Genomic DNA, 22297 nt, shown 5'->3' with positions numbered 1-22297 from the left:
CTGGAATAAGAGCAGCTCCTATTGGAAAATACCTACCCACACCTTTTAGGTAGTCCTAACTCAGAGTTGCCCATGGCCCCACCATGGAGGGTTGGTGGTCACAGTGAAGTAACAGACCAGGTGAGAGCACTTATGGGCTAACCTGGCCTGCAGAAATGCCTTCCCAGCAAACCCCTCACTGCCACCCTTGGACAGAGCCAGGGATAGATGTCACCCTCTAGATCCACCAATCTGTCCACTGGCCACGGAGGACCCGCAAGGTCCGGTTTTCTCCCAGAGCAGGGAACATTTAGTATAGGAAACCCAAGGAGCAGAAGCTTCCCCCATGGTCTTGCTATACCCTACCCAACACCTTGCTGACTGTGGAGATGATTCAAAACCTTCCCACTCAGAGTCAAGAGGACACCCCACGCAAGAAAAGACCAGGCTGTTTGGGTTTTTGTAGGGTTTTTTTCAGAGATTTTTTTGTCTTTTTAATTTCATCTTGGTACGTGATTTCTGACAGTGTGTCAGCATCTCCTGCTGGGTCAGCCATCTCTGGAACCCGCTACATTCAGTGTCAGATCGTACAGTGGCAATGAGCCAGTGTTTGAGCCTCACAGTCACTTGCATGTCTTTACAGGTTGTTGCTTACATCGTTTGTGAACAGCAGCACAAAAGGACACAACGCATGAAAACGAGAGTGGGGATGAGATGAGGGTCAGCTGAAGGCTTGATCCTAAGGAGAATTTTCCCCAGGTTCCTATGGCTCCGGCAGGGATGAACACAGGAAGGGAAATGCCTCCTTTCTCCTTTGCCTGAGGGGTGGTGACACAGGCTGCAGTGTTTTCCAGAGCCATGACAGCAGTTCACACTGGTCTAGCACCCATATTTGAGGGTACAGGATGGGGTTGCTGGTGGAGGCAGGCTGGGTCCTGCTGTGGGAAGGAGAGAGGTGATGCAGAGAAGCACGGCTGAGCCGTGATGGGCCCGGATGTCCACCAGGTCCAGCAGCGTTTTCCACCTTGCACTAACCCCACACTGAACATGTCTAGATGGGGACTTGGCCACCATGCTGTCCCCATCAATCTGCTGGCAGAGGAGCAGGTATTTGGAGCCAGCCCTGCTTTGGGTTTCAATTGCACCTCAAAACCAGTAGGGCAACCCTAGAGCACCAAAAATAACCAACCCCAAAATACAAACCTATCACCTGAAATGAACTGATGTTCCTTCCCTGCCACTGGGCTTTTGCAACCTAAACATAACCTTTATAAAAAGTAAATTATTTCATCTTATAACTTAAGTGCATTGAGTGTTTCCTTAAATATGGTTCACGCTGAAAATAAAGTTACTTTTGCTGTACAGTAAATTTCTGATAGACTTAGAAATAAACTTTGTTGATACAATCTGGCAGGTGTGGCTGTGTAGGACATCACCCACAGCCACACAGCTCTGCACACACACACATGTGTGCCCATTCACACACACATACACACACAGCCCCGTCCACAGGGACGGGGGTGATGTTAGGGGTTTCTAGCTTTCTATATTCACATGGGTACATCTATCTTAAAAGTCCCTGTGTTTAAACAGCGAGTGCTCAAGCTGGTCAAGGGAACAGAGAGAAAACCCTGAAGCGAAATTTTCCCCTTGTTTCTCCAAGGCATTCTCAGCTTTTCAAATTTCAAAGCCTGGCTGATGCTGCAGGCTCTCTCCGTGAAGATCAGCAGTTTCCCCTTTCTATGGTTCAGACTGAAGATGGTGTGGAGGGAATACGGCTCCGGGATGCTCCCGCCTCCCCCTGCCTTTCCTCCTGCTGAAACAAGAAATTTGGTTCCCTGTTTGAAATTTGAAAATCCACCAGCCAGCTGCAACAACCACTCCTGTCCCTAATCCTAGGATCCTAAGAGAAACATGAAACTATGCAACCCATAACTTAACTCGCTCCTTGGGAATCCCAAGCTACAACATATTGTTTGACAGCATCTCAGCAGTGTCACTTTCCCCTCCCTCCCAACCCCAGGGGCTCTGCAGCCCCTCCTGGAGCAGCACAGCAGTGGTGGCTGCCCTGTGCTGGGGCCCACGTCACGCTCAGGAGGTGAAGTAGGAGTTCTGCATGGAGTAGAGGTGGTCGATGGGATTCCCCACTCGTGCCTGGAGCGGCCCCGCATCAGTCGTGGTGAGGAAGCAGTCACCCAGGTTGCTCAGTGAGGTATCATCACTATCCAAGTCGTGGAAGAGGGGTTCGGCACCTTGGATAGCAGGGAAGAAGCAGAAGGGCTTCAGAGCCTATTTCTCCTCCAGCACCATGACAGTGCCTGGTACCCCCAGCTTTTGCAGTGTAAGGATTTAGTGGTGAAGGGACCACCATCTTCCAGAATCACTGCATCCCCATGCATGCCTCCACCACACAGCCCCCCACTACAGCCCAGCATTTCCGTGAAGGGCAGAAGGCAAGAGGCAAACCCCAGGGCCTTACCATAGGGGTGCATGTGATCTCCGGGCATCTGTGGCGGCGTAAGCCCTTGCCGGAAAGGGTCAGAGCCGTAGACACTTTGCTCCATGCCCAGCAGCTGCTGGGGTGTGGGCAGAGTGGTGTAGTGGTTCAGCATTCCTTCCAGCCCTGCGCTTCCACTGCCATTGGTCTGGGCTGGAAGATAAGAGCAAGTTGTCAATGCAGTGGGGCTGCTGCTTTTTGCGGGGCCCAGCTCCCTTGGGAAGCCCAGAGAGGGCTGGAAATAAGGAGATCCTGAATGCAAGGAGAACTGGGTGTGACGGGGTACCTGAGCTCAGGCGCTGTGTGTTCTGCTGATCTTGCTGCTGCTGCTGCTGCCTCCTGGCGAGCTTCTTCATCTGGGTGAGAAGAATGGGAAAACCAGGGTGAAATCATGCCCTGGCCAAAGTGAGGTGGGAGGGGAGCCCCAGCACCAGCCTTAGTGGGGGCTACCCCTTGTACCCACCTTTGCTCGTTGGTTTTGGAACCAGACCTGCACCACACGGACACTGAGCCCCGTCTCGGCTGCCAGCGTCTCCCGAACCTTGGAGGAAGGAATGACAGCAGCATCTCAGCCCACTCTGCCTTTCAGGGGGACTTTAGGAGGGAACAGAGCAGCCAGGACAAGTCCTTGCTCAGCATCCAAAACATCCCCAGGGACTGAAGGCAGCTGAGCATGGGCACTTCTCCCCTTACCTTCCTGCAGGGCTTGGAGGAGACCTCAAACGATGCTTTGAATGCCCTCCGCTGCTGTGTGGTCAGGATTGTCCGCGGCCGCTTGGGACGCTTGTGATCCTTCCCATCCTCAGCACCCTTCCCTGTGGTTTGGCCCAATTTGCAAATGCCGTCCTCATCGTCACTTTTGCCTAAGAGGAGGGAAGAAGAAGCAGGTCCTTTACAGACAACAGGCCATGCACTCCATTTTCCAGCATGTCCAAAAATATCTGGGGGACTTAAGCTGGCATTGGTGGGAATCTTCCTGTGAATGTGTGAGAGGAGCTGAGGTTTGAGGCTGGCTTCCCCACAGCAGCTCAGAGAGGGTGAGAGCTGCTGTGACTCATAGTTTGAGACTGCTCAGCCAGCCAATGTGCTTTTGGGTTCTTCTTTGCCCCAACAGTCTGAACAGCTGCAATGTGAAATCCTAGGACACCTGATTTTCCCTTCATCGGACCCAAACCTCTGCCTGCTCTACAGCTGGTGAGCAGGCCTATATTTTCCCCTTTCCATGGAGTTTTAAATCTCTCTAGCCAGAAGCTCAGGCTGTTTCAAGCTTCACCCCTAATGTACTCACTGCAATGTGCTGCTCCATTGCATTCCCAGGCACTGGTATGTATCTCCCTGCTGCTCTCCACTGTGCAGGGCTGCAAGGCCTTTGGGCAGAAGCTGCTCCAGGAAAGCATCTTACCAGCCTTCCTCATTTTCTGGATCACCATCATGTTGACAGTCTTGCATGCTCAGCCATTGTGGGACGGCTGTAATGCAAGTCTGACAGCACAGGTCCTTCCCACTCACAAGCTGTAATTCACTTATAGCCTTTTCCAGAAAGTTCCTTCACCATCCATTCAGGAATTGATAACAGAACTGAGGTGCTGGTTTGATGCAGATGCAGGCTGCAAGGCTGTGCTTCGTCCAAGTCCTGTCCCAAGGCTGCTATGCCTCTGGGAGATGGGGATGCATCAGGGAGTTGTAAGCCTAGCTCAGAGTAATTCATGGTGAGAGCAGGTCAGGCTGAACCCCCTGACAAGACCTAATCATGGATCACACACATCAGAAAAGCAAAATCCAGTGGCAGCCCAGTTGAGAATGGGGAACAACAGGAGCAGCTCTGCAGCACAGTGTGAGGCAGTGATTTCAGTGGAGGAGCAACAATGCTCTAAGGTAACAGTTAACTCTTTCGTCCATGCTTCTGGATTCTCTCCTGGGCTCACCAGCTGATACAGAGACCTTCCCTGTGGTAAGGGCTGGACGGGCTGGGACAGGGAGAGATCTTCACACTGGTGATCCCCAAACAGCCTGGCGCTAGGTGCTGGCCCCCAGGAGACAAAGCCTTGCTGCTGCTGTGAGCTTCCTGCACAGCCACACTGTGCCCATGGCAGCAGTGGCAATGGGAAAGGCAAACTGCTGTTTTCTTGCATGTCCCAAAACAAGGGACATAGCAACACAGTGGGTCTGAGAAGCCTCGTGGTAGGGATGCTGGGTGTGGAGTCTGATGGCTAATGGAGCTGAGCAGTGGCTGCCACTGCCTCCTCAGTGCCAGCACAGAGTCTACTCTGCTGAGCTGCCTGCTTTCCTGAAACCTGAAGGAGATAAATTTTGATGGAAGGGTAGAGTTTTACAAATACTGGGAGGAGGAATATTGGAATAATGGAGACATTTCAGTGCCTGAACCCCTTTACATCCTAAGGGAGGCAAGTGCCCCAGCCCCCTCCAGTTTGCAAGGGGCAGAGCCCAGCAGGGGGGAGCCAGAGGCTCATGGACACCATCAAGCAAATGATGCTCAAAACCAATGCCAAGGGGAAAACCCTCTGGGAGCAGCCCTCCAGAGCCCTGCCCCCCACACAACACCTGCTCCGCAAATCCTTCCCAGTGTCAAAGGGAAAGAAGGAAAAGTGAAGCCGGATTTGGCAGGGTATTACTTTTAATTAACTCTCCCTTTCAAGCCTTTCCCCACCAAGAAGGGGGGAGAAATTAATGAGTGTCTGGGGCTGCCCCTGACGTCACCTGGGAAGGGGCCGGGGCAATGGATATTGTGCAGCATGCCCTTGGTCCGACCCGCCAAGCCCGCATCCCGCCGCCAGGGCCGGGACATTCCTCACTTGGGAGGATTTAGGGAGAGGAGAAACGTTAGGACACTTTTAATTGGAAAGTGGGGTCCTCTTTCAGAGGGGCTTGTTTACTTAGGCTGGGCGGCGGAGGCTCAGGGGAGGAGGTAATTGAAGCGAGGGTTTGGGAGATTACAGACAACATATGGCTCTCTTTTTATCTGTGCTTTCTCATAAAGTGGCCTTTGGTGCGCGGCGGCTGGGGGCGGGAGGCCGGAGGTCTTCAAAGCAGCAAGGGGGATACAGGGGAGAGGCTGGACGAGCACATCGCACACTGCTGGTGAAGGGCATCTGGGACCAGTGCCAGAGTGGAGACACCCCTTCTGCATCCCCCAGCGTGGTGGTGGGGTACCCAGGAGGGACGTAGCAGGAGTGCGCAAAGCTGCCCCATGGTGGGCATCCATGTGGGATGTGCACTTGGGCTGGCCACCACTAAGCCACCATCCCCAAACCCACACAACATCCTGAGACAAACTGTTGGTGGCCACTAAAACCAGGCAGGAACAACAGTGGGGCTAAGCTATGGGGTCTGTGGGGAGACAGGAAGGGCTGGGACCCCCCAGCCAGTAGCTGCCAGGGGATGCTGGAGCTTTGGGTTGTGTTTCCACCCAGCCAAGGGGTTGCCATGCCCTTTTGACTCCCACACTGGCCCTCTGCATCCCTTGGGTCTCAGCTGGAGTTTCCACCTAAATAAGTATTTCCCCTGGAGGTTTTTGCTAGTTGTTCTCAGTTTGGCTAGAGCCCCTGGCAGCAGGGCTGGACCACTGGCCGATGAGTCGCTGGGGAGAAAAAGCTCCCCAACCTTTCCCAAACTGCCCTTTTCCCCTATTAGGAATAAACCCAAACTGCTGTGGCCAATTCACTTATTTTCCTGCAAGATATCTCCTCATCAGTTCCTATTTTAACTGAAAGAGTCTGCACATCCCAGAAGGAAAAAATAATAATTCTTCAATCCATTAAGGACTTTCCCAAGGCTAAAGCAAGAGGTAGCGCCAGTGTGCTAGATCCTGCTATTTTCCTGCCTCTCCAGCAACTCCAGCGTTGGACCATCACTCACCGACTGCCTTCAGGCACCTCCTCCCATTGTCTCACTCTTCACTGTTTAAATATCATCACCGTTATTTGGGAGGAGGATTTTTTTTCTTTCAACCAAGTGGGATTGCAGGGGAGCACAATATTAAAGAGAAATATGGGCTTTGCGCAATTTTTGCTCCATATCCACTGAAACCACCCTGTCCCCCCACATACCTGCTCCAAGCTGCAGCATTGCCTGTGCCTGGCAGCGAGCACTTGGCTTTGCCATGTCTGTGACCTGCCTTGCTTCACACCTTGACAACCTAACTAGCTCCTAAACAGGCTTGTAACACTGATTTCTATTTTATTAAATCCAATGCTTTGCTCTAGCAGGGAAAGGACAGGATCCCCCCAGCATGCTGTCAGCCCGTCCCAGAGCACGGCATTTCAAAGTTAAATCTTTTCCTCCACAAAGCAGATTTTTCCCCCAGTGATGATTTCTAAGAGTGACCCAGGTGCACAGCATGGGGTTCTGCAGCCTCTCAAGAAACAGGGCTCCACGGGGAAGGCGTTAACACAAGGATTTCTGCTAGCAGATCATTTCCACCCGCCTGGCTCTTATTCCTGGGCTCTCTTACTAGATTTGTCTTCCTGGGAAACATTCAAATTTTATTAGCATTGACTGTGAATACATATTTTAATGATGATATGATGCTCTGGGCAACCTGACCTGGCAGTGACACCCTGGCTGGAGCAGGATGCCAGCCCCCTGCCCACCCTACTGGTGCCAGCTAGGTGCCACCTCTCCTGCTGCCCCCCTTGGCTCTTCAGTGTCCCAGCAGTGTCACCACACTGGGTCTGCTGTCTGGGACAGTGAGGCACAGGGGAAGGACACAGAAGGTAGTCATTGGGATGCTTGGGACCATGACTTTTTTCAGAAAAAAACTCTTGTTTACAGTGTATTTATAGCAGAGGCAGCGCCTCTGTTTCCAAAGGCAAGTAGGTGAGAGATGTCACCTTTGGCCAGCGTGACTCTCCCTCCTGCTCCTGGAGAGGTTGTATGCCCCTCAGGATGGGGTGCTGCTGCCCAAGCCAAGAGCACAAACCATTACAGAAAGAGCCTATTGAAATGGGATGGTTCCCAGAGTATCCTCTAGCACTGCAGCCCCTCTGCTCCTGGGGCACCTGCTCATGCTCTTGCTACTGAGGTAGGAGAGGCTCTGGTTGGAGAATGCAATATGCTTTTCCCTTTGGACCATGGGGCAGAGTTTCAGGGTAATGAGCCCAAACCTTGCTTCTAGCGAGCAACACTGCACTCACAGGGGCCTCAGAGCAGGACCAGCCAGGGAGACACTGGGCACGGGTGGCCCCTTACCAGAATCCGACAGAGCCGGGCTCACCAAGCTCAGCAGCTCCCGCTCCTTCTCGTAGTCGCTCTTACAGAGGAGCTGCCCCTCCTTCAGCACAAACTCGTCGCCCTTCTGCAGGCGCCGCTCGCAGACGCAGCAGCAGAAGCAGCGCAAGTGGTAGACGCTCTTCTGGGCTCGCATCACCAGCTCGCTGGGAGCGATGGCCTCCAGGCAGCCGGCACACTTCACTGCGAAGAGCCTGCGGGAGCAAGAGGAGATCCCGCTGGGATGCCCGGCAGCACCGCGGCTGCACCCACAGGTGGCGCAGTGTTTGGGACCCGTGGCAGGGAGATGGGCATCACAGGATCACTGTGTCACCCCGGTGGTACTTTGATTGCATCGAGGGGCTGGGCACAGTGGCACTGTCTCCACCCAGTAACACGTGCTGCAAGCTTGCCCTGTGCCAGTGGGGATTGCTGCCTTTGGGTCAACTTTAGCATTTTTAGTTGACCTGTTACCAGGTGCTTACCATGAACACAGTCAAAGGACGAAGACGCCAACATCTGGACACTCCAGTTGAAAATCAGACAGGTGTCAAACCCAACAGTCCAGCTCTCACCACCACATGACATGGGACACACATCTACATGAGTTTTATCAAGCCAATCCTACATGTCTACCTGCTTCCAGATCACACCTAGATGTAAGGAGATGCTGGAGATGGCAATGGAGCCAGCAAGCTCATCCCTGCCTTTCAAGAAGCACCTGAAGAAAGCATCAGTACTGTAAGTCACCCACAAACCACCCCATCCCTCTGGCCTGGGTCACTGGAACAGCCCTGTTTCTTCTTGCAAACATATCAAGCACCCAATATATAATAAAAATCTCTACAGCAGCAAGTTTTAGGTTAAAGCTGATGACAGACTGAAGACTTGATATGTCAAAAGGAAAAGATAAATCTCAGCTTATTCCTTGACATTGATGGGACAGTGTGTGAAGCATCACTAATTGTACAATTCCCAGGTTTCAACACACTGGCTTTATACTTAAAAGTCAAAAATAATAATGACAGCAATAACACTGTAGGTTGAAACAGAGCTTTTCTTTCTCCAACTTTAAATGTCCTTACCAAGAAGTTCAGTAGCATGATCATTGATTTACAGTTGGGGAAACTGAGGTGAGCAGAGAGGAGGCGGGAACGTCAGTGTTGGTTTGAGAGGATTTGGAGGCACCTGGAGCTAATCCCTGGGCTGGATGTTTTAAGTGAATGGGATGTTTCATCCAGTAGAGCTGTTTGAAGATACCCCCAGATATCTGTATTTTTGGCTTGGGCCCCATAAGGAAAAAAAAGTCACTGTTTACCCAGCCTTGTCCTAAGTATCTGTGGGAACTAGACATTATTATTCCCCTGTCTTGATGACCTTGGCACAGAAAGAGAAGTCAGAAGTCAGCACACATCCTGTGAAGGTTATCTCCGAGCATCGCCCATGTCCCAGCCCAGGGATGCCCGAGGGACCTGCATGGAGAGCGACGCATCCAGCCTTCCTCCGACCCCAGATAGCTCCCACCTCTGTGGTCCCATTTCATGTGTCATTTCCAGGGAAAACCTGCAGTGCTGGGGGCTGCGGTGCTGGGATGACTGGCTGGGAGGGGAAGGGCAGCCCTGCACCCACCAGTGGATTTTCAATCCTTTTGCTTTTTTTGGCAGTTATGGAAAAAAAGGCCTACATAGGAAATGAAAAGCGCTGAGTTAGCCCCATCCCAACAAGGAGAGGACCAGATGTAAGCAAAACCCTCACAGCAAAACTATCAGAAAACAGGGATCATTTTAAAAAGTTTTTGTGGTGAGCTCGATAGCCCATAAAACAAGGAGACAAGGGGCAGAACAAGGCACGTGCGTGTCTTTGTGTTCCAGAGGTACCTCCCAAAGCGAAGCCTCCCATAACAACAGAGATGCTACAGAACAGAAGATCCCCAGCAGCAAAGGTGCATGCACCTTGCTGCAGCCCATGCACAGCCTCTGCTCCTATGAAATCCCAGCCAGGCTTCATCTCACTTTTTCCTTTCACCACTTCAGTTGCCCAACAGCAGCAGAAGAAGGCGGCCAGCTGTGCAAACTGCTGGAGGAGGACAGGCAGGTTCTGCCATGCAGGCAGCAAGCCTGGGAGAGTTGGCAGCAGCTGGCTGCATCTATTCCTACCTCTTGCCTGCACGGAGCCAGTGACCCTGGGCAGGGCAGTGCCCCCATGGTACGAGGAGGGCAGTTATGTGCAGGAGCAGAGGATAATGCTGGCCTCCCCATGCTGAAGGCAGGGTCAACCATAGAGCGTTACCTCCCAGTGCCCAGTGCTGCAGCTGGTGAGCACCCACCTCCAGATGCAAACAGCTGCCTGCGAAATGTGCACACCTCTCACAGGGTGACTAGGTACGCTGCCACCTGCCAGCAGTGCCTGCAAGCCTTTGAGGGTGCTGAGGGCTTGAAGGGCTGGGAATGGGGTACCCAAATGTACCCCACTTTATTGGTGTTGGCTCCCTCTCGCCTGGGGGTCTCTCACAGACACTTCATGCTGGCATGTGGGCTATGCCCACTCCCTCCCCAGTTTTCCCAAAATGGTGGGGGCATGAGAATGGGGTGCATCACTCTCCCCATGATAGCCAAATCCTGGGCAAACTCGCAAATTGTAGCATCTCCCAAGAAGTAGGAAAGAGGTGTTATGAAGTTTTTATAAAACACCAGTGTCACTACAGAAAGTGGAAAATCGTCAAATAAAAAGTGGAGGTTAGGGAGTTTATAATTCTGTGTAATGCTATTAGTAGCTTTTATTTTTGTACATTCAATTTTAATTTCCCAGGTTTACATACAACTGTCTGTCTCTAAGATGTATGTATTTCCATGACCCAAGTGACTGCCCTGGGAGGAAAGGGATATATATTCCTTCTAAAGCATCCCTTCTGAAGGGTTATTTTCTTCTTGTCCCAGCTCTGAGAAATGCAGGCTTGTGTTAATATTTCTGTAATTGTCTTTAATTATGTCCCTCATGTCAAAGTGGAGGTGATTTGATTGATCTGGTAGCATATTCTCACCCTGTTTAAATGAAGCTTTACCTGTTGGGATTACTAACTGCTCTCAGTAATAAAATATTGATAAGCTATTACATTACTGCTATCTGATCTTCACAAGTGAATGTGTCCAAAATCTCTATTTCCAGGACACTGATTAAAGAACCATAAACTTTTGTCAATTAAGCACAGCAGCACCAACTAAGCAATGGATGTTTCTAAGCCCAAAGCATGTTGCAAAACAGGAAGGTGTGAGATTTAGGTAAATGGCTGCCTAATATTACACACTTAAAGCTGTACTAAGTTGCTGAATAAATTACTTTCTTTCCAAACTGCTGAGTCCCCAGCAGTTCCCACTGAGAGATGCCAGATGGACCAGTCATCTTTCACTGTCCAATGCAGGACTCCCCCATCCCTGGGCAATGTGAGATGCAGAGAAATCCCCATAAAACCTCTTTCACAATATGAAACCTAAAGAGCTCCTTATAAACCCACAATAAAGCAAGATCTTAGGCAGTAAAAGGTCATGGCATAAAAACTTCAGCCTACCACAGGTAGTAATGGGGAGAGAGCACAGAGCATCCCAGATCCCTACAGTCCTGGCACAGCCTTGGACAATACCAGCTCCTATACAGGAACTGGGGAGGAAGAGCATGCATGGTTAACATCCCCCCCATAGATAACCCCATGCATGGATTATCCCACTTGAGAACAACTCCATAATAGGGGCAACCTCACACAGGATAATTCTAGCACAGACAACTCCTGCACAGGTAACCCAACTGAACCGCCCCTGGTCAGCCAGAGATGGGGCTGAAAGGAAGTTTTCCTCCAGCACCAGATCTAGCAATTAATTTAACATTTTTGCCTGAGCAAGGCACACCAGCCTGCATCCAGAGATGTTTTGCACCACCTCCGGGATCTTCAGCTCTGTGCCCAGCTCCCTCCTTGCAGAACACATGAGATACTTTGTCCCCTCTCTCCCTCTTTGTGCCTCCCTTCAGCTGCAAAGGGGACTTTGAGATGACATTTCTCTGTAGGAGGCTGCACAGAAGAGAAGGGAGGGACTTCAACAGGTTTTAAACCAAGAACAAATTACCTACCCTTAGATTTCAATAGAAATGTTTTCATTCCTGCCATCATAAGGATGGCAGAGGACCATTTTTCCTTTCATAGCCTGGGGTTCAAAAGCTAAATGAGGCTTGGCTAGCAGCCTTTGGGTTTGTTTAACCATGTAGGAAGCTGGCAGGCACAGTGCAGGACACTGAACAGGGTGACCCACTCAGCACTGTGATGCTCGGTAGAAACCCCACCTGCCATGGGCAGCTCAGTGAAAGTCTCATTGAACTGCAGTGACAATTTGTAAATCAAAACAAACCCACTCAGCCTAGCAGGAACTGGGACAAAAATACGGTGATGCAAGCAATTTTTATTGCAACAGACAACCTTTTGCTTCTGATCTTACAAACATTCCTATTTCTATACTGATTGATCTGCATTATTATTATTATTTTGTATTTAGGTCCCTTTTGAAATTAAAATCCACAGTTTTGAAACAAAAAGGGAGTCGCGTGTGTGTGAGGGGTGCTCAAGAAGATTTTGAAACAAAATATTTTGCCATTTCCAGAAATGCAACATTTCTGGAAGACTCCCAAACAAACTAGCCAGCCTTACAGATGTCCCCCTTTTCTCTGGGACAAAGTCTCACTGCTTCACGCAATCCCTCTTCCTCAAGAAAGCCATCCCAGACCTCTCCTTTAGGGTTTCCCATCTACACAGCATCACTGAAACCTAGAAATTTCTACACGTGTCTGAAGCCACCTCTGGGACAGCTCATCCCATGTCCCCTCTGACACTGGTGGAGGGGGAGGTGTACGGGCAGCCCCAGTTTCTCATCAGAGTCACTGCCCCCTCTTTCTCCCTTTATTTCGAGGTGACAGGCTGAAAGGGGCTGTGATTGACGGGTGCTTCCCGTCTGCTGCCTGTCTGCGTGTGTCGCATACAAACACAGCCCTTTGGAGCCTCCCCAGGGAGGGGACAGTGGATCAGGGATGACGATATTAAATAGTGATGGACAAACCTCAAACGCTGAGCAGAGGCTTGGCTCAGACAGCAGGTAAGGCAAAGCAGCTCGGCTGGGCACAGGAATAATTTCCTGTCTGCCTGCACCAGCCTGGCCTAAGGATGTGCTGATAGGGTGCCCCAAGTGACCACACAAGCTCCTGGCTGAGGGCTGGAGCAGGCACCATTGGTACTAGTTCCTGTGAGGCAGCTGTCCTGCTCATCTCCCTGCCAGGGCTGCCCGCAGCAGATGCATCCACAGGGATGCTGGGTTTTCCAGCACCTTGGTGCAGAGACCTGACTAACTCATCTCTTGCTCTCAGCATGGCCCAGGAGGGGTGTGAGCAGACCTCAACCAACCCATCCAAGGTGTAAAGAGCTCCAGCCAGGCCATGCTCACAGACATCTCTAATCAATGTCTCTCCGGAGAGCAAAGCCATGACCTTGGCATAGGGATGAGCCAATGGCCATGCATGGCATGAGGGGTACAGGAGGAGGCTAGCGGCAGGCACCGGCAGTAAACTGCAGGGCTTCTTGTGCATGGATGTTGGATTGAGTTGTCTTGGCACTGGGTCATCTTCTCACTCACTGTCACTTATGAGAAAGGGGGAGGGCAGCACCAGGTCCTCCAAGGGCTGGCAGTGGAAAAATGCCAATTGTTGTCAACCCTGCATGCATGGCTTGGGAAAGATTCGCTGTCCTGCTGCTGCTGGGCTCACGTCACTTTGTCCTTCCCTCCAGCCCTTGTGGGGCAAAAGGATAAGGCAAAGGGACTGTGGCCAAGAAGGAAGGGAGAGGGATTCATTCCCTATGTGTGGTGCCTGCAAGTGCAGACTCCAGCCATAGGCATTGGGGACTACATGGATATTCAGCCCCCAGGAAGGGTGCTAAGGCCATGAGTGGAACTAGGAAAGGGCTGAGACCATCTCTGTGCTGCAGAGAGCAGGCTGGCATGTCCTGGGATTAAGGAAAAGAGATTCAGAGGGAACCCAGCACCAGCGAGCCCAGGAACCTCCAAACCCACACCAGGTTTCCAGACTCCCAGGCTGATGCAGAAAAGCACCCCCAGCCACCCTCCCTGTGCATCTCAAGCCCTCAGAGAGCTCTCTGGTGGGATGAAGGAGGGATGTTTTCCCCGGGACTGTTCTTCTGACCCTTCTCCGTCTCCTGGCTCCCTCCCCCTCTACCCTGAGGCGAACAAGTGTTCGCTTTACTGCCTGGCAACGGGGCCGGGGCTAAGCTTGCTAAAATATGAGTGTTTTTTGGCTGGAGTACCAGAAGGCTGCAGTCCTACAGAGAGAAAAAAATTGAGCACTCCATGCCATGGCTCCAGAAAGGGGGAGAATTAGGTTTCACACCGAGCAGGCTGGACCATGGCATTCTTTAGTTAATGCTTAACAAACGCCCAAACAAAAGCAGCCAACTTCACTGCGTGTTTGTAAAATGTATTCTCAGCAGATTCAGGTTTATTGGGGAATTCACTCACTTTGCAGCAAGTGATGTTTTCGGGTTTTTTTTTCCTTTTTTAATTTCCCTTCTCCTCCCTCCCCCCCCAGCTCAAGCCCTTCTCATTCCTGCTGCTTGAATGCATCTTCCAACACTTCAAGGGGACATAGCAACCGGGCTGAAATGGGCTTATTTCATCCCTTAGGCTGATGCGAGCTCGCCTTCATGGCCTTCGGGAGCAAGTTCTTCCCAGAGTCCAGTTGAGCTGCTGCTGGCAGCCAGGAATGGGGAGTCCAAAATATCCTTGACCTCTTACAAATCCACCCCTGAGCAGTTGGCTGGTGGCTGTATTCTCTGGGAGACCAGTGAAAGCAAGGAAGGGAGGTGAAGCCTGGGTCCTGCTTTTAACCTTTCTTCACCTAACCCAGCTCTCTCAGGGTCCAAAGCTCATTGTCCTACCCCATCCAGCATCATGTTCTGCCATGCATCCCAGTCCTGCACACATCCCAGGCTCAGACAGCCCATCACAGCGGTGGATGCCAAAAAGCACAATTTGTTTTCAAAGGCAGAACTGCTGTCAGTGATGGCTGGGGTGTGGAGGTAGGGGGACAGCCCTGTCCAGGGACCCCAGAGGCTTTGAAGGTGTTAAACTAGGGGATAAACTGGCAGATACGTGCATGGGAACCCTGCAGGAAGAACCCTAAATGAACTCTTGCCCTGATAAGAGCACCTAAGATGGTCCTACATCCCCTCCTGGAGCCTGGTGCTGTGGCAGAAGATGCTAGAGACAAGGGACATGCTGGGGACAATGGACACACAGGGAACATGGTGGCAAAGGGGAAAGGGGTGCAAGCAGAGGAGAGGGGCTTGGCACTGGACTGTTCAACCTTCTCTCTGCTACACATGAACCATCTGAGCCTTCCCAGGAAAAGGCACCTTCACCCCTGCCTCCTGGATGAGGTCAAAAATGGTCACTTAACATCCCCCCAACCCTCCAGAGACCACATTGTAACACACAGGGGCACCACTAGAATGAAACGGTTAAATAAACAGACAAACGAAGCCTTCCCAGCAAACAGCTGCTGCCAAAATACACTAGCAATCCCCAAGCCTTCTCTACACCAAAATAAAAGGTCAAGCAAGGGCATGGCTTCTAAGGCTGCTCTAAGTTGCTCCATTTCTGATGAAGGATATACTATAAAGACTTTTTGTGCCCCTCTCCTTCTCTCCCCCCCCCCCCCCCCCATTAACAACACATAGCATAATGCAGGGAGATGGCCTCATCACAGATCTGGTTTTGGAGGCAGGAAGGACACAGGTAAGAGGGGGAGAGGCACACACAACACTGTGTCCAAGCACAAACACCTTCTGAATGGAGACAATCCAAGGACCAGTCCCACCCAGCCCATGGCACAGCAATTCTGCATCCCAGCCAGTACATCTCCCAAAAATCTGAATTTCGAGCAGCGACCCCTTCCCCCTCCTTGCCTCCAAGAAAACAAGGATAATTGAAAAAACACAATATCACTACTCAAATTTAATATTGAGAGTGAGTGAGCGGGAGCCAGAGGTCAGAATTAATTACACCCCACCATATTTCAGCACGCTGCCGCTGCTCCGTGTCCTTTCCTTGGGGAGCAGTGCTTCCATAGAGAGGTCGACAGACATTATTAGAAAGGACTGATTTAAACGTACCCCCAGGAGCTTTTCAGCTTGTCTCTTCAGAGCCTTTGTTTGTACTGAGATTAATGGAGAGGCAAATGATGGAAAAGCAAAGTCACCAGGAGCAAGAGGGTGTGCCATCGCTGCCACCACCCCAGTTTGGCTGGCTTTGTAAGGAGGGCAGGAATAACTAAGAGAGAAAGAAATGCTGTTCATGTCATTCATTTTGCAGATAAAAATGCGATGATCTTGAAACTTCATTTTCGCTTTCCAAGAAACGGATATCCTGGATAAAAAATCCCGTGGGCTTGTTTTCCTGCCCCCTTGGAGATTTTACGCACCCGCTGGTTTTTCGACGTGCTGTACCACCTGGGGGGAAGGAGCTACTTTCATTCTCTTCCAGCTTAAGGTACCCTCTCTTGCAAGTCATTATATTTGCTTATGAATTTTTTTGTAAACCTCCTGTGATGGACAATGAATATAGAAACAAAAAAATCAAAAGCGTTCCATTTTGCACTCAGAATTTTGAAAGGAGGGTTACAAAAAAACCCAAAACAAAACCAAAACAAATCCCAAACAAAACAACAAAACCAAAAAAAATAACAGAAAATACTCCCCCAAAAAACAAAAACAAAAGGAAAAGAAAGACCATTCAGATTAAGTGTAGAAATATCCTTTCTCAAGGATAGCCAGCCCTGAGCAACCTGATCCAGCACTCAAGTCAGCCCTGTTCTATGCAGAAGAAGGGATGGGGACCTCTTGTCCCTTCCAACCCTGACTCCCCCCTGATGCCATAAATCCACTTCCACCTTGTACCAACAGGTTTAAAAAGGGCTCAGGCAAATCTGGGGGACCAAGTCCATCCCCAGCCTGGTCCCACAGGACCTCATCCTTAGGACCACCCAAATTCCTGAGTGCTCAGGGTTTCTGAAAGCATCACTTTCAAGGGCACGTACACTGGGTGCAGCCGTGCCTCAGCACTGGGGCTCCTGACTGCTCTCGCGTCTCCTAGGCTACAATTAAGGCTTGTGTTTTCCTTTATTAAACAGAAAACCCATGTTTCCCTCAGTGGCTCTCTGAGCATCCGGGGACAGGGCCACAGGAGCCAGCATTTCCCAGGCATTTAAAATTCACGGGACATTCGTGCTGACGTGCCAATGTGGCAAACTCTCATTAGGAGGCAGCCAATATCCTGTCAAGCTTCCTGGTGCTCCGGCAGCTATAAAAATTGCTCAGCTGTATGAAAGCTAAACAGAGTAAACTAAGCCCGACATAGAGACCAGCTGCTTCGGACCAGCTCAGCAAGCAGAGATCTGTGGGAGCACACAGGGCACTGCCAGTGAGGAGATATCAGTCTTGTGGCTGGGTTATTTCTTGCCTTATCTTTTATTTCCATGTGTCCCAGTTCACCCTCACACAGGGTTTTGCATAAATATTGTCTCTGTGTGTTGTCAAGTTGTTGGGGCGTTGTGGATTTTTTTTCTCAATAGCATTTCTAAATGGGAAGCAGCTGTTGTGGTTAAAAGGCTGCTCCTGAGCAAAAGCTGCGCTGCACATCCAGATATCTCAAAAGAGGCATCCTTCATTCATAGCTCTGTGCACTAGAGAGCACTATAACATGTGTTTCAATGAAGTTTGTTAACTACTCAGCTAAACAAGCACGCTGGAAATGCCAGAGGAATATGCTCTGGAATGAATGGAAATATTCATCTAAAAAGACATTAAATTTAAGCCATCTCTTTTTTTTTTTTTACCCACCTCTGCTGAGCTCATGTAGCGTCTCTCTGGTAGCATGTGCTCTCAGGCTAGGGTTTTGGGAGAAGCAAATGCTCAGTACACATTCTGCACCCTCAGCAAAGTGGCACCCGAGACAGGGCTGCTGTAACAGATGAGCGTGTGAGGGGCCACACCATCAGTGGTCCAGGGAAGCATCAGCAGAGGAACCTGGCAATGAGCAGCTAGCATAGGCAGCTCACTGATCATGATCCCAACAAGCAACCTGCTCCCAAATGACATATCATGCATGGAGAAGCAGAGCTGCTCTGCCTTTGTGGGGCTGAGCATCAGCTCCCCAGAGGTATTGAGCGTCCTAGAGGAGTAGGGTAGGTATAAATAAGGGATAAGCTAAACAGGGATAAAGCCTGAGGAAAATTTGGTTATCAAGTGTTAAAAATTCACTTGCTTCGCTAGAGCTTTCTCCTCTTCAGCCTGGGGGAGTTTGGGAGGGAAGCCTGCATTTTTAGCCAACACCCTCTTGAAAATTCAGTATTATACTAATGTGAACCCAAATTTTTTATTTGTGTAGTAACTGCATTTCAAGGTGGCTTCGGCAGCAACAAAAAAAAAGGTTTTAATTTATGTCAGTAAACAAGAGGCAGTCTCAGATCCTGACATCAGCTAGAGATGTCAGTATCCATTATGGGGGGAGGATGCTCAGAAAGCTCCAAAGTGGCCTAAAGGTGCTTAGTGCCACAGCTGGTTCAAAATTTTCCCATAAAATCATATCTCTTCCTTCTATTTGCTCTATTTTACACACACACACACTCATAGGTATATACATTATATGGGTTTTTTTTCTGAAAAACGTGTTTTCCATTGATTTTTTTTCAATTCAGACATAAGCCCAAAGTTCATAGTTCTGTGGTTCCACTCAGTTGGGTACCAAAGGGCTACAAGGTGGAACAAGGGGGCAAGGACGGCCTTGTTCCTGTGCCACTCCTGGGCTCATACCACGGTCCTGGTTGCAGGTGTGCAGGGCTGGAGCTCACTTTGCTGGGCTACCTGAGACAGGTTCCAGTGCTGCCAAGGCACCAGGATGAGCCTTCAACAGATTTGACACTAAGAGCAAACAGGCTTTCCTTGGAAACAGGTTGCTGCTGCTCGTCTGCTCAGGGTTATCGCAGCACTGAGGGCAGCAGCCCTTCCCAGCAGCCTCTGGTGGCTGTTGAGGCAGGATATTACTTTGTTGCTTATTCATTTTATTGCTTCTCCTTTCTAAATATTTGCTTGGCAGGGGAAGGATTCCCTTTACACAGTATCTGTTTTTACAGGTCAATTGAATTTCTGGCGCTCTCAATCTCTCTTTCCCTCCAATTGCATTTGCAAAACAAATATTGATTGTACCAATTAGCTGCGAACCCCTCGCAGAAGATAGCTCAACACCTTCAGCTGGGAGAAAGCTCTCTCAGCCCCCAAACATGGACTAGTAGATGGAGGGATAGGAGCCCACCATGGAGCAGCAATATTGGGGCAGGGCTCTGCAAACCGACAGTGGGATCCTCTGGAAGACAACAGAAAAATAATGTTGCCAATCCATCCATCCAGAACACAAAACCTTTGAAGGGTATTAAGTTATATCTGGGATGTCCCCTCACACCTGAGACAAGTGTAAATTACCCCATGCCTATCGTTCACCCTGGAACCTAATGACTGCAACCAAGGGAGACCACAAATGGCACCAACAGAATAACAGGCAGTACATTAGATCCATCAATCCCAAAGCCACCCATCCCCAGCAAAAGTCTCAATTCTTTCACTGAAACACCAAATGCACCAACTCATTGGGGCAGGGGTGGGTAAGAAAGACACCCCCTTCCCACTACACAGGTTTGGGGACTCCCTTCTAGCTCTGCTCTTTTGCCTGGTGTGTGATAAAGAAGCAGCTCTGGGCAGCAGCATGCGCATGCTTCTCCTGCCTGCCCCAGCAACCTTTGCTGTATGGAATAGCTGGCAGATGCCTTTTTTTAAGGGACAGACTAGACCATGATAAAAAAGAAGTACACAGTTGGGTGCTTGGCCACAGAGCACTGGACCACAATTAAATAAAATTAAAACCCAATACAGTTATTTTTCTTTTAGGGTTTCCCTGTGCAGTGCCAGACTTCTCTGAGCTGCCTTCACCAAACAAGGGGCACATCCAACTCAAGCGCCACATCACAGTTTTCACATTTTAACACTTATTTCATTGCTCTGGGGTTTTGTTGTGGTTTCCTTGGGAAGTTTTGTTAAAATCTTCACTGCCACAAGGAGAAAGGAAAGACATCTTGGTGGAAAAATCAGTCTGCATTAAAAACTTGCTGTGCTTTGCTCTGGCGCAGTTTTAAAAGAACAAATGAGATCACTGAATTGCATGGCAGTGTGAGACACAGTGGGGATCCTTCACCCTGCACAAAGAAAGCAGTGCCAGCCTTTGGTGGCTTTCATCTGCCTCCAGGATGAGGGTCCCCAGCACAAGCTGGGATGGCGATGCCACCTCTGGTGTCACTCCAGCAGGAGCTGTGACACAGCCCCACAGCTCACAATCCACCAGTTCACCACTGGCAAAGCATTCAGAGCACACTGTTAAATGTGTCCTGCCTGTGTCAAAAGTCACAGCCCAAGGCAAAGGCACAGGGCAGGCAGCAAAGCAACAGGGGGGCTGCTAGATTAGCCACCAAAGTGGGAGTCTCTGTCCACACCCGCTGGGGCAGGGATGTAGACTACCCTGCTGAGATAGTGCAGGAGAGAGGCTGGGCACAGCTAGCAGCCAGTCCATCCAGGAGAGGACTCCCAGGCTGCTGGGGATGCCCAGCCAAGGAAAAAGCCTCTTTTTCCACCTCGCAACCTCAAAATGATGCTGCAAATCCCAGGAAGCAGAGCCAGTCTGCAGCCCCCTCAATAATCCCCTGCAGCCTAGGGAAGGTGGATTGCTCAGCCCAGCCTGAGAGTGCAGGACTGGACCAGCATCCAGGAGAAATGCTTTTTCCTCTCAAAACATGGTATATTTTTTTTTCCTCCACAGTTCTCTGAATCACAGCCAGAGGAATTCAGATTCCCCTACAGTGCTGGGGTAAAAAGAGAGAAGAAAACAGAGCAGTCACCCTCCCATAGCCAGACCCAGGGTCTGGTACCCATGGGGGTGTCGAGTCCCCCCTGCAAGCTGAGCTAAAGCCCGGACAGAGACGTTGATATGTAAGATGTTGACGTGTAAGATGTCAATATATAAGCCAGTCCTATCTGATGACAGCATGCACACATCCAGCATCCCGGGGCAGAGGATGGGAAGCAGATGCGTGGTTAGAGAAAGAAGGGATGAGCCACAAACCACTCATGCTCCTCTGCAGCTTGGACAAATACAAGGCTGTTTGGCTCCATGTTTTGGGCTTGGGCCCATCTCTCTGGTTTAAAGCAGCTGGGCTGAGCCCAAAGGCTCATTAAGTCAGTCTGCCTGGAGCTGGTTCCACCTCAAGGATGTTTCATCCTAACATGAAGTTGATGTTCCTCTTTGCAGCTACGAGGGATTTGGGATGAGCGAGAGGAAGTAATCTCCACAGCAGGGGCAGTGCTGCCATCTCTCAGCACTTCTCCTGAAACAGGCAACAGTGGGTGCCGGAGGCCCCACGCCCACAGCCTGCAACTGGGTGAGCATCCAACCTTTTAACTATTTCCATATTATTCCTCCCATTTTAAACTGATCTCCCTGGGCTGCATCAGGAATGGGAGCTCTTGGGACGGTAAATCCCATGAGCTTGGAAACAAGTAGGCAAAGGCAGAGAGCCCAGTATTCATCCTCAGTTCATGTCAGACGACATGATGGGAGAACCAAGGTCAGGAGCATTAATTTGTTTTGCCAGCCTGTGTCCTGGATGTGCAGGGCAAAGGCAGCCTGAATCCCCCTCCCTCGTGTCAAGCAACACATGCGTCCATTCCCTCCCAGTGACATCCCTAAGAAGATGCCACCATGCCACCTCCCAGCCTTGCTGAACCCTCTAAAAGGTCAGCATCGAAGGCATGTCCACCACATATGGTTATTAGTTCTCTGTGGGTCCATCCATCCCTCTACTACAGCTGGGTGAACAATTCACAGTGCATAAATTTATCTAGCAGATCTCAGCCCACGTGCTGTTTGCTAACAGTCTGTAGAGAAGCTATATTTTATCCCTTTGGGTTTCTTGGCCAGCATTCAAGCTCCTGACCCTGATTTATTCTCAATCGGTCAAGAGCCACATTTCATCTCCATAGGCCACGTCTGCACAGAGCTATTTGGAGCACGTGGCTTGACGTCCTGCAGCAGCACCAGGGCACTTCACTGTACACTGGCCCCAGTTCTTTGCAGCACATCCAAAAGGCAACCAAGGGGGATTTTGTGTTCAAATATAGGCTCTGCGGGGGCAAACTTTGCCTGATGAGAGCAGCATGGCTGGAACAATCCACACCTCTTCTGTGCATGAAGGCAATGAGAGCTCCAGATGCCGGCCAAGGCTGGCTCGCCGCCTATCCTAATCCCATCTCACCATCTCTTTGCCTACCTCTCTGCCTATTTATAGCCATGGAAGACCTTTGCACAACACTCAAGCAGCCAGAGGGTTGAGTGTACAGGCAGGATGGCAAATGCCGCTCTTTGACTTTCCAAAGTTCTTTTCCTTCTGCCT

General features: G+C 50.3%; 1 protein-coding gene across 1 annotated transcript in view; it reads right to left on the bottom strand.

The window, feature by feature from the left end:
- Positions 1-2070: 2070 nt before the first annotated feature.
- LMX1A (LIM homeobox transcription factor 1 alpha) overlaps positions 2071-22297 on the bottom strand; it is a gene marked incomplete at both ends in the record, with an annotated part of 42421 nt that continues 22194 nt past the window's right edge. The window contains 6 exons of the mRNA XM_080623374.1: positions 2071-2231; positions 2459-2629; positions 2763-2832; positions 2940-3017; positions 3170-3339; positions 7685-7917. Coding sequence (XP_080479500.1) covers positions 2071-2231; positions 2459-2629; positions 2763-2832; positions 2940-3017; positions 3170-3339; positions 7685-7917 — 883 coding nt within the window. The remainder of the gene's footprint in view (positions 2232-2458; positions 2630-2762; positions 2833-2939; positions 3018-3169; positions 3340-7684; positions 7918-22297) is intronic.

The sequence above is a fragment of the Psittacula echo genome, assembly GCF_963264785.1.
Source record: "Psittacula echo genome assembly, chromosome: 7".
NCBI classification, from domain to species: Eukaryota; Metazoa; Chordata; class Aves; order Psittaciformes; family Psittacidae; genus Psittacula; species Psittacula echo.
Note: the sequence above shows the minus strand (reverse complement) of the source record. Positions and strands in the feature narration are given on the sequence as shown.